At 42.4% G+C, this 18,154-nt stretch overlaps 1 protein-coding gene across 7 annotated transcripts in view; it reads right to left on the bottom strand.

Annotated features, from left to right (window-relative positions):
- ABCC5 (ATP binding cassette subfamily C member 5) overlaps window positions 1-18,154 on the bottom strand; it is a 95,101-nt gene that overhangs the window by 58,711 nt on the left and 18,236 nt on the right. For 5 of the 7 annotated variants that reach the window (XM_031663532.1, XM_031663535.1, XM_031663531.1 and 2 more), the window contains exons 3-8: window positions 8,419-8,576; window positions 7,763-7,918; window positions 6,962-7,109; window positions 1,947-2,180; window positions 1,640-1,813; window positions 925-1,072 (exon numbers count right to left, since the gene is read on the bottom strand). In XM_031663532.1, the coding sequence (XP_031519392.1) occupies window positions 925-1,072; window positions 1,640-1,813; window positions 1,947-2,180; window positions 6,962-7,109; window positions 7,763-7,918; window positions 8,419-8,576 (1,018 nt within the window). Of the gene's footprint in view, window positions 1-924; window positions 1,073-1,639; window positions 1,814-1,946; window positions 2,181-2,924; window positions 4,557-6,961; window positions 7,110-7,762; window positions 7,919-8,418; window positions 8,577-18,154 lie in introns of those variants that run through there. The other 2 variants (XM_017955646.2, XM_017955644.2) reach the window with 2 other exon arrangements.

Below are 18,154 nucleotides of genomic sequence, written 5' to 3'. Positions count from 1 at the left end.
TTTTTTTTTTTTTTGAGACAGAGTCTCACTGCAACACCCAGGCTGGAGTGCAATGGCATGATCTCAGCTCACTGCAACCTCTGCCTCCTGGGTTCAAGTGATTCATTCTCCTGTCTCTGTCTCCCAAGTAGCTGGAATTACAGGAACATGCCACCACACCCAGCTAATTTTTGTATTTTTAGTACAGATGGGGTTTCACCATATTGGCTGGGCTGGTCTTTAACTCCTGACCTCAGGTGAGCCTCCTCCCTCAGCCTCCCAAAATGCTGGGATTACAGGTGTGCGCCACTGGCGCCCGACCTGAACACTGTATTTCTACTCCACCTATAATGTACTGACTGTTTTACAGCATTGGACTCAGCTCCTAATGAGGTTAAGGTCCACCAACAGCTCCATCTCTTTTATTTAAATTAAGTATCTATGCATTTGGTTTTAAGTATCTCCTGCTTCAATTTCATCTGTTTTAAGGCACACTGGTTCAACTTGTGTGGAGATCTTTCTGAATGCCCCATCTGTGCTATTTCTCCTAGCTTTATTGGCACTTACATATTTGACAGCGCTAGGACCAGCATCCAGCCATCCTGACTCCCAGCTTACCTCAAAGCCTCATGACCAGGCTGGGAAATCATGGGCATGATGAGAATATACACAGGGGGCTTTGAAACTGAACTATTCCTAACTAGCTGTGTATTAACTGGGAAAAATCCATTTTCCCAGGTCTCAATTTCCTCATCAGTGAGATGAGGTTATGGGTTCAAACCTCTAACATCCCTTTTGAACACAAAGATTCTATGATATTATGTCCTACGATATACTAGACACTAGTCCTAATATGTAATGTGTTCAGAAAGCCAAGTGTGCGAATAAGACCCAAAGAATCCAAAGTCCTTCTATCACATGCACATACGAAATCTTTAAACTCACTTTGAACACTTTGAGAAAATGCTTTGACCCAGGCATACATTTTAATAAATTTAATGTAGGTAAGAACTTCATTCATCTTCTGGACACGTTCATCCGTGGCAGCCACGCATTTTCTCCTGAAATATGCTGTGAGCCGTGATGCAAACATCTGAAACGAAAAGCGATGCCGCACCAAATTAAAGCTCATTCAAACTTGAGAACTACCTAATCTGCTTAAGGTCATTCTCAATAAAATGAGCATATAATCCTGTTTCCTAGGATGTTATGTAGCTGTACTGTCTTTCATAAAAGTGACCTATTGAACTGTAATAAAACATTACTGAATTCTTATCTCTTTGTAAGGCAATGAAGACAAGTAAGTATCTATTCTCAATAGTGACCACAGATACTGCGTGTTTCCAAAGGGGAGGCAGGAGGGCCCTATCACTTAGCACCAACTCCAGCGCAGTGACTCAAACACTCCTATGTCAAGTGAGACAGGGCTCACTGGCTGGCCTTCTCATTCAGACTCTTTTTCATGCAAATGACACCTTACCTCCTCTCAAGTCAAAATTCTGTCCCAACGGAGCAAGCGCTATCTAGCTCTAGATTTAATCTGCTTTGAGGAAATTTCCAATCAGAGATGTGACACCTCAGCAATGCCTACTATAACCCAATGGAAGTAACTCATTTCCTAAGGAGAAACTGCCAAGATTCAGCTGGGAGGCTTACTCACCATTGCTGGGTAAAAGAGGATAAAAACAGCTGATCCCAGGAAGCCTGTTGGTCCCAGAATAATTACATTATAAATCATGCCTAAGATGGCAACAACGGGTCCTCCAGCCAGCAGGCTGCCAACGGCTGCTGCCTCAAACATCCTCTGCCCATCATTGGAGCAAATGTTGATGAGCTGTAAGATACAAAGAGTAGTGAGGGAGCCCTGCAAGGACATGGTTCATTCACCTCAGGAGGCAGGGCCCTAGAGGAACGAACCTCAAGCTAGGAAGTTGCCCTCTGCTGTGAAGCAAACACCCCTCACTCACCTCACCCAGGGATTTCTCTTTAATGTTCTTCAACTTAAGGATCTTCTTAAATGCCATGGTTAGGATGGCCCCCCGCAAGCGGACACCGGTTCGGTAATTCAATGCCCAAGTCAGTGCAAGCGACCAAGACCGCACGATTTCTGTCAGAAGGAGGCCCAGGACTAACAACAAGCTGTACTGCAGGTTAGACTCTGTTGCCTGGGTATACTCCAAGAGGTGTTTCACCATGAAGGCCTACAGGGAGAGATACACACCAATGTCAACATCTCCACGGCACTCACACACAATGCCATAGTTTTATGTTAAGTTGGAAAGAGTAGGCAGCTCCACTCAGGGACCAGTGTGCAAGCAAAACAAAACTTTGGAGGACCCAGTTATTACAAGCTGCCTGCAGTAATTTCCTCAGGGCATTCTGCAGGAGCTAGGTCTAATTGAAAACTTTCTTCCTTACAGGACACCATCAAAACCATTACTCTTTCTAATGTAACATAAACCTATCAATGAGCTGAAGTTAACTCTAAACACATGGTCATTCAAAAGTACAACTTTGACCTTATTCCAGTATCTCCACACATGGATACATTTCTTTACATGAAATTAAGACCTTTTTTTGGATCATTTCAAACGTGCTTATTTGATAAAAAGGAACAGTGTACCTACAGTTGTACTGGGGAAGAGTGAGAAGTGCATTTGCAAAACATTCCTGAAAATAAACATCAGCAGTTTAATAGTACAGAAGAGAGCAAACAAAGCAGGCTATCAAAACTCCAGAGACCCTCCCATGGGCCCACCCCACTCCCAACTCCCTCCCAAAAATGAAAACATGTTACCTCAGGCAGTATATGTCTAACACCACCTGCAGAGGGAAGGCGGCCAGCCCCCAAGAACCACCGAGTGCCACCTCCAGCTGAGGTCCTGCAACGCCGGAGCACACACTCACACAAGGCACATTCAGCAACAGTATTAAATACCAGGAAGTGGGAAGGAATGTACTTTTATTGAAAATGAAAAAATATAAAAGTACCATCTTCAAAGAGCATCTCACAAACACTGTACAGCAGGTGAAGCATTGCAGTAACATACATTGAAACATACAGAGTCAAATTATACAGGACTAGCCATCTAACAGGTCAACTGGCCTCCGACGGTTGTTTAACGACACACAGTAGAAATAGAGAATAGAACCCATATCTGTTTCCAGAGTCCAAAGTAGTATATCAGGCTGACAGCACTCAATCAGTGAGGGCTCCTGAGGTTGCAATGATTCTGCAATGGAGTAGATTCTCTAGGAAAAAAGACCTTGCTGCTAAGGAAAGAGAATTAAAAACAAAACAAAACGAAAAGCTCCCCAAAGAGGTGCTCTGCTCAAAATGGCTGGTGCCACGGGTGCACTAAGCTGTGAGGAATTACCTCTGCTCGGGACAGAAAAAAAAATCCTAGGCCTCAAGGAAAAACTGGTGGCATCCTTCTGGGTCTTTTCAAGTCCTTGCATCTAAAAATCAATCTTGATTGACAAAAATAAAACAAAAAACAACAACAAAAGAAAGCCAAACCAATCCCCCACCCTAAAGGAAGAAAAAAATTAACGTGAAGCCCATCCACCCCTATACCCAGGTTCCTTACAGCAAAGGTGACTGCAGCTGTAAGTCAGAGCTGAATGACAGACAAAAATGGAGGCCAGACACCACGGTCCGGAGGTAGCTATGCTGAATTCCAGAACCCAGAATCTCTCTGGGTTAATTTCTTGTTTTTCCTGAGATTAAATTAATACCAGATGTCCACTAGGTCCTAGGAGATCCCCACCAATCAGATTTTTGCCAAGTCCCAGGAAATAACCTGATCAAATAGGAGACTTCAGATTCCAAGAACTACTGTATTCCACCTCTCCCCTCCCTCAGACTTTTAGATTTATATCCATTGCTTGGGTCACCACTGTATACAGCCGGGTTGCTGGTTTACTAGCAAGAAGATTGGCTTCTTTTCCAGTATGCAATCCAAAATGTGGAACTGAGTCACAGGGCCAAAGCCCCCTTTTCCTCACGTGAAGCAACTCAGTAAGATGGCGGTGCAGTGACGCCTGTTCCCACACACCTCAGCACTGATGGAGCAGTCTCCAAAGGAAGGCTGAAAGGACAGCAGGTGGTTGCCTTGGGCTCCTTCCTTCCCATACCTTTAGAGTGCCATTTTTCAGCACCAGGTAATAGCATCAGCGCCTCCCAGAGGGGAGGAGCAGGGAAGGTAAAAGACAGAGTGAATGTTTATACTATGCGAAACTTTAAAGGGGGGGGGGAAAAAGAGGAAACAGCAGATTAAAGAAGTTCCAACACATCGGGTTTTTAAATAACAATGACATTTCAAACCATTTTTTAGGGGATAAAGAAAAAAGAGATTTCCACGAAAAATCCAACCAAAATTTAGTTTTTAAAAAGTTACAAACGTATCATTTAAATCTAAACAAACTGGAAGAAAACTTGAGACTGTTAGCATAGCTGTCTGGCTGTGGAAAGCATTCCCAGTGAATAAACATTACCTTACCTGAACTCTTGGCGAGAGATTCTGCCCAGCTTGACTCTCTCATTCTGACCGCAGAATACAGCCATCCTGAAAATTCTAAAGAACAGCTTCTGTCACTGGTTCCACTACAGAGAGACTCCCCCCAAATCCAGATCCTGACAGCACCAAGCAAGCTGCAGGTGGAGAGAGGTTGGAAGGGTGGGAAACTTACCTCTCTAAGGGTTTTACACTGTCCTTTCCCCAAAAGGCCCTCGGGCAGAGTTAGCATTCACCAAGAGATAGCACTGCAGGAGGCGGCCTTCTCTTGCAGATCTAGGTGCGATGCTAATTCTTTATACACAGATCACAGGTGAGGCCTGGTCTTTTAGAACTGTCTTAATCCAAAAAGGCCCCAAAGCATCTCTGTAAGTGTAGCAATGTGGCTACACAGGACCATACTGTTAGAGAGTCTGGTACTCCATGAACATTATTATGACCCCCAGGCACCCTGCACATATGGCGCTAGTCCACTGGCATCACCAAAGCCTTGGATCATCTTGGTGTATAAATGTCAGCATCAGCTGGCCGGTAGGTAAAAACAAACACAGCACAAAAACTTGATTGTGTTTCATTTGTTCTGTGTATGGCTACCAAGGTTCGGTGAAACCCGAGCAGGGACAAGAAATAAAAATGCCGTTTTATTTGGGGAGCCCGTATGTGGGCAGTCTGTCCTTATACAGGTTTCTGTAAGGACAGATTAAGCTAGTTTGAAAGTCGTGCCAGATTAGGAAACTTGCAAAAATCTAAAACGAATGTTCCTCAAAAGGATTTAAGGCCACAGAGAGGAGGTTTACTCACTGCTAGTACTAATCTCAAAACCAGCCTGGTTTTTCAATTTCCAATGGAAAAGAAACATATTAGAATTGGAGTTCCAAAAAAGGAAGTGTGTATTATTTACACTTTTAAATGTATAAGACACTACGGATGAGTCCATTGCTTTCTCAGTTCCAGGACAGAATCCCATGAAATAACACTGGCCTTAAGATGCTCTTCCCTGAAAGGGCAGAGAGAAGAAAAAGCACGCTGCTGCTTTCCTGTGAAAGGAGGGCTCTTAGCTTTCCCTGGCAGCTAGAACAGTTTCCTAGAGGTTAATATCCCAGTGTTCTGCACCATAAATGAGAGATTACGGAATATACGAATGTTCAGGGGGAGTGACCGTGAAGCCACCAAGCTGAATATGGATAGGTAACTTTTTTTCAAAAAATAAAAATAAAAATCCCAACAATCCATGGAATTTTTTTTTAGAGGGGAGTCAATGAAGTTCTTGCATTGGCCAAATGGAATCAAGAAAGCCCATGATCACTTTATTCGGAAAGCCTGCATAGGGTGCTACCCAGAGGAATGAATTCTATGAGGTAAGAGCAGCCACCAGCCCTGTAGTGAAACAATGACAGAAGCTCTTCTTGGGGGAAGCTGGCTCTATGAAAGTGTTTGCCATTTTGGTAAATTACATAACACAACATTTCAGTTACATGGTCCTTCTTACTTAAAACTTTTATATAAAGTATGTTAGTTGGTCAATTATTAATAATATAGAAACCCAATACCAGAAAAGTAGTGTTCTCTGCTTCAGAAAAGAGATCAAAACTTTAACAAGAGGCATCAAACATTAAAAAAACAAAAACAAAAACAAAACTGCAAATTAGTTTTACCTAATCACCATGCATCTGAGGCACATACTTACCAAAACCATGAACCTCCAGCTTTACCCACACACGGAAAACGCACAGTACAAGCAGTACTACTGCTCCGATGCCTCAAGGCAAATGTGTAGAGAATAGATTTAATCAAGGTCTCAAGTGTAAGGCAGCACAGCAAGTGTAAGAAACAGGTGCCCAGGAAACAGAGTGAATGTCAAAGGCTCTCTTGTCTATTCTGCATCAGTACAGACTGGGGAAAACCACGGCTGCCACCCCAACGCTTGCCACACAGTTACACTATAAGTCAAATTTAAATGGACTCCAGGTCAGACTCTAAAATCCTCGACAGTCCTCTAGTTTTCTCAGGGCTTATTTGCCACGGACCCGCCAAACGTGTGATAACTCTGCCTCCAGGCACTCGGTATGTCCCCAGCGCTGGCTCACCAGCCCAGGCCACATAATGTGCTCTCACCCACTCACAGCACTGCAAGACACATCTGCCTGCACCGACTATCATTTCATGTCAACACACAACCGAGAAGCACAGTCCTGTGCAGAACTGGAATCAGTTCCATTTTACCCCCGCCCAGAAATCAAGCCAGTTCCATTTCTTCTCTGGCAACACTGCCCTTTCATCCTTCCAGCTGTTGCCAAGCCACCATTCACTCCAAAATCCATCGACCCCTTTCAACAGTCCTGAAGGCATCTCTAAGACTGCTACCTAGCCCAAAGCTGAGCACAACCCCTGGAACAGAATAAGAGTGTTAGAGCTGGCCGTGGCCGGGCCCCTGGAGACTGTCGGAAAGGATGGTTAGAACTTACTGGTCCACTGAAGCCAGCCAGCTGCGTGATCATCAGGCACACGATGGACAGGATGAGCCTGGTGCGGCAGAAGATCCACACAACCCTTCGCAGGGAAGCAGCGTCTGGCCCAACTTCATTCAGTTCTTCTTGCCACAGTCTCTCTAGTCTTAATAAGGGCACACGTCCTCGTTACACATCTCCCCGGGGGAAAGGCACACCTAGCTCCCCGCCTGCCACCACTTTTTGTCTCCAGGTTTTGCCACCACTCACATAAGTCTCTCCTTTAAAATTATGTACACAGTCTTCACCTTCTGGGAAAAAATACCCTTCCTGGGGAACTACATATTTACCCTGTATAGGGAGCCTCCCAGGATACAGAAAATGATGAGAGCAAAAGCCTTTCTTTCCACCCAGGAAATGATCCCTGAATGCAATTTGTGAATAAGAACTTCCTTTTTCAGGGGCCCCCGACCCTTTCTGAAGGTTCCTGTAGTAAAATGTGAAGTTGTAAACTAGATTTTAATCATGACAATCAGCTACCACAAAAATGTATTCTGTCACAAGGCAGCAACATAATCTCCCTGCAGACTCAGGAAGAGAAGCGGGGCTGAGAGAGAGAGAGAAAGCCCGTGGTTAAAACAGGATCAAAGGTGAAATAGGAGATAAAGCAAAAGAGCAAAGAGAAAGTCATCCCCAGGCCGCCCACCCTCCACTGGACAGCTTGGCTCTTTAAAGACACAGAGCTGTGGACTTCACACTCCTAGCTCAGGCCCTGCCCACCCAGCATGGGGGAGATGAGGGTGGACCAGAGGCGCCTACCTTCTGCAGTTCACGTCAGAAGACTCGTGCTTGGACAGAGACCACACGTCTTCCATTGAGAGTTCCCCCTTCTTGTGGGCCACACGGGCCAGAGAAGAAAGCCACGAAAAAGTCATACAGGAAAAAAGCCCAGCATTGTCCACTGGGTGCTGGTGTCTAAGGAGAGAAAACCGAAATCACAAAGCTATCAACACGCACGGAGAGGGCAGCCCGTGTTTAAAAGACAGAGTTTAGTGAACAGAGCTCTTAACTAAAGACAGGTCTCCCCAGCTGATCTAATCTTGGCCTGAATGTTCTAAAACGGCTTTGATGGGCCGGGTGTGGTGGCTCACACCTGTAATCCCAGCATTTTGGGAGGCCAAGGCAGGCGGATCATGAGGTCAGGAGATTGAGACCATCCTGCCCAATATGGTGAAACCTCGTCTCTACTAAAAATACAAAAAAATTAGCTGGGCTTGGTGGTGCCTGTAGTCCCAGATACTCAGGAGGCTGAGGCAGGAGAATCACTTGAACCCAGGAGGCGGAGATTGCAGTGGGCCGAGACCGTACCATTGCACTCCAGCCTGGCGACAGAGCAAGACTCCGTCTCAAAAAAAAAAAAAAAAAAAAAAAAATGCCTTTGATGCTTCATGTCATCAGCCGGCAGGGCGTCTTACTTGGAAGTAGTCCGGATGGGCTTCAGAGCACTCAAGCCATGGTGGTACTTTCCCTTGGGATGCTCCTCGTCCAGGATTCTGAGCTGAGAATGCATGGAGACATCCAGAGAGAGGCCCTCGGCTCGGGCGGCTGTTTCCAAGGCATCTTGGCATTCCAACTATTCCAGCAGATAGGGAGAAAGGCAAGAGCACAGTTAACACACGGGCAAGAGGCAAACGGAACTGATGAAACGGGCTCAAACTGCAAACTGGACCCATCGTAACTGAGAAATCCCAAGCAAGGGTCAGGAGGTTAAACACTAACTTTGTATGATTTGAACCCACTGGGGAACAGTAAGCTAGATATTTAAAAATTTTAAACAGTTTTCTTTTTTTTGGCCTCTTAGGTTCTACAGAAAAACTGATCAGATAGTACAGAGTGTTCCCATATACCTCTGTACCTCCCCCATCCTCCCCATCTGTTTTTCCTATTATTAACATCTTCCATTAGTGTGGTACCTTTGTTACAATTGATGAGCCAATACAGATTCATTATTAACTGAAGTTCCATAGGTTACATTAGGGTCCACTCTTGGTTTTTTTGGGTTTTTTTGAGATAGAGTCTCGCTCTGTCACCCAGGCTAGAGTGCAGTGGCACGATCTCAGCTCACTGCAACCTCCAACTCCCACGTTCAAGCAATTCTCCTACCTCAGCCTCCTGAGTAGTTGGGATTACAGGCATGTGCCACCAGCCTGGCAAATTTTTGTATTTTTAGTAGAGGTGGGGTTTCACCATGTTGGTCAGGCTGGTTTCGAACTCCTAACCCTGTGATCTGCCTGCCTCAGCCTCCCAAAGTACTGGGATTACAGGCATGAGCCACCGTGCCTGGCCCTGTTTTTGTTTTTGTTTTTTTCTTTTGAGATGGAGTCTCGCTCTGTTGCCCAGGCTGGAGTGCAGTGGCGTGATCTTGGATCACTGCAATCTCAGCCTGCCTGGTTCAAGCAATTCTCATGACTCAGTCTCCGAGTACGGGGGTTAGAGGCGTTCACCACCACATTCAGCTAATTTTTGTATTTTTAGTAGAGATGGGGTTTCACCACGTTGGCCAGGACAGTCTTGATCTCTTGACCTCATGAACCACCTGCCTCGGCCTCCCAAAGTGTTGGGATTATGGGTGTGAGTTGCAGCGCCCGGTTTATGGTCCACTCTTTGTGTTCTATGTTCTAAAATTTACATTTTTATTACCAACGTTTTATCTTCTGTTTCCCAATATGGATTGAGAATCAATTATTTCACTACTAACTGCAAATCTGATTGCCCATTTTCTATGACAAAAACTTCCATCAGCCCTAATTAAACAGCCCTGCCATGCAGAAAGAGCCTGGATGTACATGTGCCTCCCCTGTCTCATCAGTAGCAGGAAGAACAGAACATGAGTTCTCATCCTGGCTGCACAGCTGAAGAGCTATACACTTCCCTGCAGCATGGGGCAGAAGCTCTCATGAGCTGAAATATAAAGTTACACGTATTGACTAACTAGAAAGCATATAAATGATCATTAATTAGATTAACAAAAGTGCATGCAAAAGTGCATTCTAAGTCTGACTGTGGCAGAAGAGGGTGGGTCAAGAATCTAGACATGCTTATCTCCGTTTACTCTAAAAGTAACTCAAAAGTTTATGCTTTCCTGTTATAGAAGCAGAAGCTTCATTTTCCTCAATTTCCTTATCTTCCTTTTCTGTCTTAGCAGTGAAAGTCACATTATTACAAATATTTCCAGCAATTATTGTGAAATAGTAAAAAACAGATCTCAGCTGGGCATGGTGGCTCACACCTATAATCCTGACACTTTGGAAGGCCACGGCAGGAGGATCGGTTGAGCTCAGGAATTCAAGACCACCCTGGGCAACACAGCAACACACCGTCTCTACAAAAAGTAAAAAAATCAGCCAGGCATGGTGATGTGTGCCTGTAGTACCAGCTACTTGGGAGGTGGAGGCAGGAGGATCACTTGAGCCCAGGAGTTGGAGGCTGCAATGAGCTATGATCACACCACTGCACTCCAGCCTGGGTGACAGAGCAAGACTCTGTCTCTAAAAGAAGGGAAAAAACAAACAAACAAACAAACAAAAAAAAAACAAGGAGAATAGATCCCCAAATCAAGAAAAAGTTAAGTGATTTAGCACCTAACACACCAAGCCTTATACAAAGCAGTCAATTTTTATACATCACCTCTTTTCCCACCAAAGAACAGAGGCAACTTAAACATCAACAGAACTGAACAGGTAGAATTGTGTATACAGGGGTCAGCTGGATGGCTGGGTAGATCAAACACAATAGCTTTAGTTCACAGCACAGTTAAGTATCTTTAGATAGCTTCTTGGTATTAGGAAAGCACACAGCCATGCAAAGCACACTCCCTTCCTTTTGTCAAAGGCAAGTCAGACCAGTGTGAAGAGAACAATGGTACAACATGACAGGAGTCAACAAGAAACGAACTCATTCTTATACGAAGTCCTTATGTATAAGGTCAACACTTAATTTAATGGTTAGGGACTATGGCACTGGATAATGAACTGAGGACTGCTGAGATTCAAGTACATTACAAAGGTTTTTCTTACCTATAAGCTGCATATAACCACAAGGGGAAGGAAAAAAACTCCTGGGTTGAGAAAGCAGAAATATACACTAAAAATACAAGCACACCTATTTTAAGTGAGTAGAAACTGGGAATCTGTACAGAGTAGGTACAGAATGTTACAGGGACCAACCTTATTTGGATAGCCAAAGCTTCAGAAGATGACAAAAGATCTGAAAAATGTCACTTCAAATATACATTGGGTATCTGCCAAAATGGGCTATACGCTGGGCTATAAAGTAAACCTCAACAAATCTCAAGACTGACATCATGTATACATGCACTCTGACCACTTTAGGATTTAATTAGAGCTCAGTAACAAAGATTTTTTAAATCTCCGAATGTTCAGAAATTATGCAATATACTTCTAAGTAATATGTAAGTGAAAGAAGACATCAAACAGGCATGACAATTTGTACCTATATAATCTCAACTTCTCAGGAGGCTGAGGTGGGAGGATTGCTTGAGCTCAGGAGTTTGAGGCTGCAGTGAGCTATGATCTCGCCACTACACTCCTGACTGGGCAACAGAACAAGACTCTCTTTAAATAAATAAATAAAAATAATGCGTTAAACGGAAACCAGAATATATTCTGTACTAAACAGTATGAAACTGCAATACATCAGCATCTCTGGGATGCAGTTAAAACAGAGAATAGAGTGAGATTTTCATCGCCTTTAAAGCATATACCAGAAAAGAAGAAAAAGAGAAAAATTAATGTTTTAAGCTAGGGGTTGACGAACATTTCTGTAAAAGGCCAGAGGTAAATATTTTAAGTTTTGTGGGCTAAGAGGCAAAATCAAAGATATTAAGTAGGTACTCCTATTACAAGAGAAAACAAATCTCCACAAAATGTTGACACAATTCAGATTATAATAATTGAGTACAATTTTTTATAATACACATCTACTGATGAGAAGAATGAAATTCTTTTATGGGGGAATAACATTTCACTTAACTGGGGTTTAAAATAGTTTTCCCTTTCATCAAAATTGATTGCAAATATTCATCTATGAATACTGATTTGCAATGAGATTCTACAATTCCACTTTTGCAAATGTCTTCATGAAGGTACACTGCCGGGCTGGGTGCAGTGGCTCACACCTGTAAGCCCAGCACTTTGGGAGGCCAAGGTGGGCAGACTCCTTAGGTCAGGAGTCTGAGACCAGCCTGGTCAACATGGTGAATCCCCATCTCTACTAAAAATACAAAAATTAGCAGGGCCTGGTGGCACACACCTGTAGTCCCAGATACTCGGGAAGCTGAGGTAGGAGGATCTCTTGAACCACGGAGGCAGAGATTGTAGTGAGTTAAGATTGCGCCACTGCACTCCAGCCTGGGCAACAGAACAAGACCCTGTCTCAAAAAAAAAAAAAAAAAAAAAAAGGAACTGCCAAATACTGAGCTAAATCCAGGAATATACACTTTTAATTGAGCCTTTTATCTCATGGAAGACATTATAGAATTATATTAGAGTCCTCTCTTGACATTTACCTTTACCATGTTATTACACTGCAGATTAATCACTTTCAATGGAAAGTTATGTGGAAGCTACCAAATGCCGCAGTTAAATGGATTATTTCTACATGGTAAAATATATATAACATAAAATTTGGCATTTTAGCCATTTTTAAGTGTATAGAATTCAGAGGCATTAATTATATTCCCAATACTATACAACCATTGCCACTGATTCCAAAATACATAGATCTTGAAATATGGAAATTGGCTTCGTATATCATTGAGGTCTAAAAATCACTGCTAGAACTATAACTGCGGTTTGAAAATACATCCACTATAAATTTGTATTGGAACGGAGAGCTCACTTTTTTTTTTTTTTTTTGAGACGGCATTTTGCTGTCACCCAGGCTGGAGTGCAGTGGTGCAATCTTGGCTCACTGCAAGCTCCGCCTCCCAGGTTTCAGCAATTCTCTTGCCTCAGCCTCCCAAGTAGCTATGATTACAAGTACCCACCACCACGCCCGACTAATTTTTGTATTTTTAGTAGAGATGTCATTTTGCCCAGGCTGGTCTCAAACTCCTGACTTCAAGTGGAGATCTCACTTCTTGTTTAACTTTTGACAGCACAAGAAGTATATAAAACAGCTTGACATTATTTATGATTCAAATATTAGTTGTCATTGAAATTACTTGACCACAGTACCATTTTACATTCCCACTAGCAATGGATGCGAAATCTAGTTTCCCCACATCCTCACCAGTGCTTGGTATTGGCTTTTTTTTTTTTCCTCCCCAAGACAGAGTCTTGTTCTGTCGCCCAGGCTGGAGTGCAGTGGTGCAATCTCGGCTCACTGCAACCTCCGCCTCCCAGGTTCAAGCAATTCTCCTGCCTCAGCCTTCTGAATTGCTGGGATTACAGATGCCTGCCACCATGCCCAGCTAATTTTTATATTTTTAATAGAGACGGGGTTTTACCACATTGGTCAGGTTGGTCTCGAACTCCTGACATTGTGATCCAGCTGCCTTGGCCTCCCAAAGTGCTGGGATTACAGGCGTAAGCCACCATGCCTGGCCAGTATTGGCATTATATTTTCTTTTAGCCATTCTAATAGGTGTGGTATGGAATCTTATTGTGGTTTTAATCTGCACTACCCTAATGGTGAATGAATAATGTTTAACATCTATCTGTACTTATATGTCACCCCTACATTCTTTTTGCTGAAGTGTCTGTTCAAGTCTTTTGCCCATTTTCTATGTTTTTTTTTTCTTTCTTTTTTTTTTTTTTTTTTAAAGACAAAGTCTTGCTCTGTTGCCCAGGCTGGGAGTGCAATGGCATGATCATGGCTCATTGCAGCCTCAAACTCCTGGGCTCAAGTGATCCTCCCACCTCCCAATGAGCTGGGACTTCGGGCACACACCACCACACCCAGCTAATTATTTTTACTTTGCAGAGACAGCACTGTGTTGCTCAGGCTGGTCTTGAACTCCCGGGCTCAAGTGATCCTCCCACCTTGACTTCTCAAAGTGCTGAAATTACAATTTATTTTCTAAGCGAATTTTTTTTTAGTGTTGAGTTTAGCAAGTTCCTTATATATTCTGGATTAAAGTTCCTTGTCATATGATTTGCAAATATTTTCTTCCATCTTATGGCCATGTTACATCCTAATTAGGGCCATTCATGCAGCAAAAGTTTGTAATTTTGAAGTCTAATTTACCAATTTTTTTCTTTCACAATTGTGCTTTTAGTGTCATGCCTAAGAACTCTTCTTCCAACCCCCAGGTCATGAAGATTTTCTCCTATGTGCTCTCTTAAAAGTTTTATAGTTTTACATTTTACATTTAATTCTATGGTTCATCTTTAGTTAACTTCTGTATAAAGTGTAAGGTTTTGGCAAAGGTTCACTTTACTACCTACAGATGTCCAACTGTTCCAATATCATGTGTTGAAAAGATTACCATTTCTCCAGTAAGGTGCTCTGCACTTATGTCAAAAAGTTGGCCATGCCTGTCTGAGTCTATTTCTAGACTCTATTTCATTGATCTATTTGTCTATCCCTCCACTGATACTACTGACTTGATTACTGTAGCTATAAACTAAGTCTTAAAATAGGATAGTGTGATGCCTTCAACTTTATCCTTCCTTTTCAAATCTGTTTTAGCTATTCTATTTCTTCTGCTTTTCCAGGTGAACCAAGTTCAAGAGTTAGAAGGGTTTTATAAACATCATTTGATATTTGAGAAGCATCAGAAGAGGAAAACTTGGCATGCAATCCATCAGTATGTTTACAGGTGCATGGCATATTAGCATTAATAGGAAACCAGAATCTTCACATCTTTCATCCATTCTTTCAACACATAACTTACCAAGTGCCTCCTCCTGTAAGACTATTCCAGATGGTGGGAACAAAACAAATGCCAATTCCTATGTGTATAACACACTAATTTCATTTTCTTCATTTCTAAAATGCCTAGTGACAGTTTTCACTAAAACCTATTCATAGAAAAGTAAATGGACTTAATAATTCTTTTTAAATCCTCTGATTGCATGGTTTTTGTTGCTTTTACTATATATAACTATGTCATGTTTCACCACCACCTAGGTAGTAACTTACTTCCTATATTGGAAAACATCAAATTCAAAGGCTCTTTTTTAAGAGATTCAAATGAAAGCTGCCAGGCAAGCCTTCATTTCCCAGGTTTCTCATGAATACTGTAGTGGCACTACTGATGGCAGACACTCAGGGCTCTCCTGCTGCCTTTGGTTTTAGAACAAGGCACTCGGTGCAGTTTTATCCTGACAAACCCCCTAAGAGCGGTTGAAATAGCACTAATCTCAGAATTCTCATGTAACAAAGCATGGAGTAGAAATTCTCACAGTAAGAGTATGGAAAAGTCTATATTGTTGATCTAAAAGAATCAAACCTTGCTACACTAAGCAACAAACTTTCCAAGTCGCATCCTGACCCTGCTATTCTTTCTTAAACGTTTTCCCAAACTGTCAATCTTGTTGTCATATCTTTACACATTAACCAAGTCAGGAAAATGAACTATCTGATGGAAACACAGGTATGATACAGGATCTTCTCCTTTGAAGAAACCACTGTCCCACTCCGTATCTGCATCTAGCTCCTTCAGAGACAGGTCTCTCAAAACAGTAAGCAACAGACATTCAGCTGTTGGCAAGAACTCTCAAATGTTAACATGAAAAATAAATAAATAAATAATAATAACAACAAGAGAAAAGAATTCTCTTACTCCAACAAAACTATTTCTTTCTTATGGCCTTAAAGTATGAAGATCTCCATAGGCAGAATCTTCCCACAGCTGGGGGCCATAGTAATTTCAAACATGAATTTTAGAAGACAGATACAGATTTAAGTTTGTTTACTCATTTTTACAGTGGTACATGCACCTACCACATAGGGATGAGAGGAATTAATGGGATAATTAAAAGTGCTTAGCAAAATACTGGGTATATAATAAACATTCAATACATGTTAGCTATATTATCCCAATTTAGCTAGCCAATAAATCTTAGGGTCTATCTCAACTATTTCTTCTTTCCTTTAGTTTTCTCTGACTCTTTCAAGGTTGGGGCATTCATTTCCTTCCTCCTATGTCTTCCCTGCACCTATACCACCACAGCAGGATGCTTCTGGTAAGAGGTCCTAGAGGGCAAGCTGTCTTCCTCTTGTTTGTATCCCTGGCCTCTGGCATAGTAGAGAGTTTGGCACCTAGTATTCACATGTCAATGAAAATACCTTCAAAATACCTTCTTTACCTTACATTCTACATATCATCAATTAACGCTACATGATATACCACTGAGGCAATCTTACCCATTCCACTTCTGTTTAGATTCTCTAGCTGTTTTGCTTATTATTATTTTTGTCTGAAACAGGATTTTGCTGTCACGCAGGCTGGAATGCGGTGGCACAATCATAGCTCACTGCGGCTCTGACCTCCCCAGCTCCAGCAATCCTCCTACCTCAGCCTCTAGAGTAGCTGGGACTACAGGCATGCACTACCACCATGTCTGGCTAATTTTTTTATTTTTGTAGAGACGGCTTCTTAATATGTTGCCAAGGCCGGTCTTGAGGTCCTGGGCTCAGGCAATCAATCCTCCATTCTTGGCCTCCCAAAGTGCTGGGATTACAGGTGTGAGCTACCACACCCAGCTTTTGCTTATTATTAATAGTATAACATACAATTATAGTTTTATTTTTCTCCTTCTGGATTATTTAGGATAAATTCTATCATTGGGGTTACAGGATTTAAAAAATGTAGGTCCTAGCAATTAGACTTCTACCCAGTTTGCTCCAATTAACTTTATTACAGGATATGTGCTCCAGGATTATTGCAAAAGAGAATTGCTATTAACTTTAGTACTTTCACTTCCATTTTGTGGACCTCAGGTTGTCTTGACATCAGCAAGAAATAAAGGAAGCTATAGCAATCTTCCTTGTGTACAGCCAAATCTCATGACTAGTATGCATTTATAAAGGCAAGCTTTTCACTTAAAGGTAATTCAGAAAATGTATACAAATTTATAACAAACCAACAGACACTGTTTTAAATGGTTTACAGATATTAACTAATGTAATCCTCATAATAACCCTTTGAGGTAGGTACTAGTATCCCCATTTTATAGCTAAGGAAACCGAAGCACACCAATGTTAGGTCACAGCAGGGATTTCAATCCAGCCTTGAGCTAAGGCTCTTCATCACTCTGCTGTGTGCCTGTCAAGAAAAAAACAAAACAAACAAACAAAAAAACAAAAACAGCAAATAAACCATAACTGTACAAAATTATCCCAGGTGTACCTCATAAACGGCTCTTCTCTATTCCCCGGGTGAATACCAGATTAAGATAAACAATAACTCAGGGCCAGGCACAGTGGCTCACGCCTGTAATCCCAGCATTTTGGGAGGCTGAGGTGGGCGGATCACCTGAGGTCAGGAGTTCGAGACCAGCCTGGCCAATATGGTGAAACCCCGTCTCTACTAAAAATACAAAAATTAGCCAGGCATGGTGGCACATGCCTGTAGCTACTCGGGAGGGTGAAGCAGAAGAATCACTAGAACCTGGGAGGTGCAGGTTGCAGTGAGCTGAGATTGCGCCACTGTACCCCAGCCTGGGTGACAGAGGGAGACTCTGTCTCAAAAAAAAAAAAAAAAAAAAGGAAACATAACAGCATCTTTATACTAACCTGCCAGTAACTGCACAGATGTCTCCCACATGTAACTAACTATATGCTTGGATGTCTAACTTCTCTTCCTCTCTAGGCTTCCCAAAAAAGCTCACATGCCTGAGCATGCCAGGAAAAAAAAAAAGTGTGTCTATTTCAAGGTAAAAATAAATATTTTCTACCACAGTTAACATTCCATGAAGTGAGTTATCAACATTCTAAGGTTGAATGGATAGAAAATGGCAACGAACCAAGAGAAAAGACTTAATATATTCAAGCTTTAAGGGCTTACTATACAAAAGCATAAATAATATAATAAGGTAGGGAATCATGAGTCAGTGAATATTGTTGAAACAAATAAATACCAGATTGTGCCAGGTGCAGTGGTTCACACCTGTAATCTCAGCATTGGGAGGCCAAAGTGGGAGGATCACTTGAGCCCAGGAGTTCGAGACCAGCCTGGGCAAC

The sequence above is a fragment of the Papio anubis genome, chromosome 2 (assembly GCF_008728515.1).
Source record: "Papio anubis isolate 15944 chromosome 2, Panubis1.0, whole genome shotgun sequence".
Lineage (NCBI taxonomy): Eukaryota > Metazoa > Chordata > Mammalia > Primates > Cercopithecidae > Papio > Papio anubis.
The sequence above is the reverse complement of the archived record's forward strand: the minus strand, read 5'-3'. Positions and strand labels throughout refer to the sequence as shown.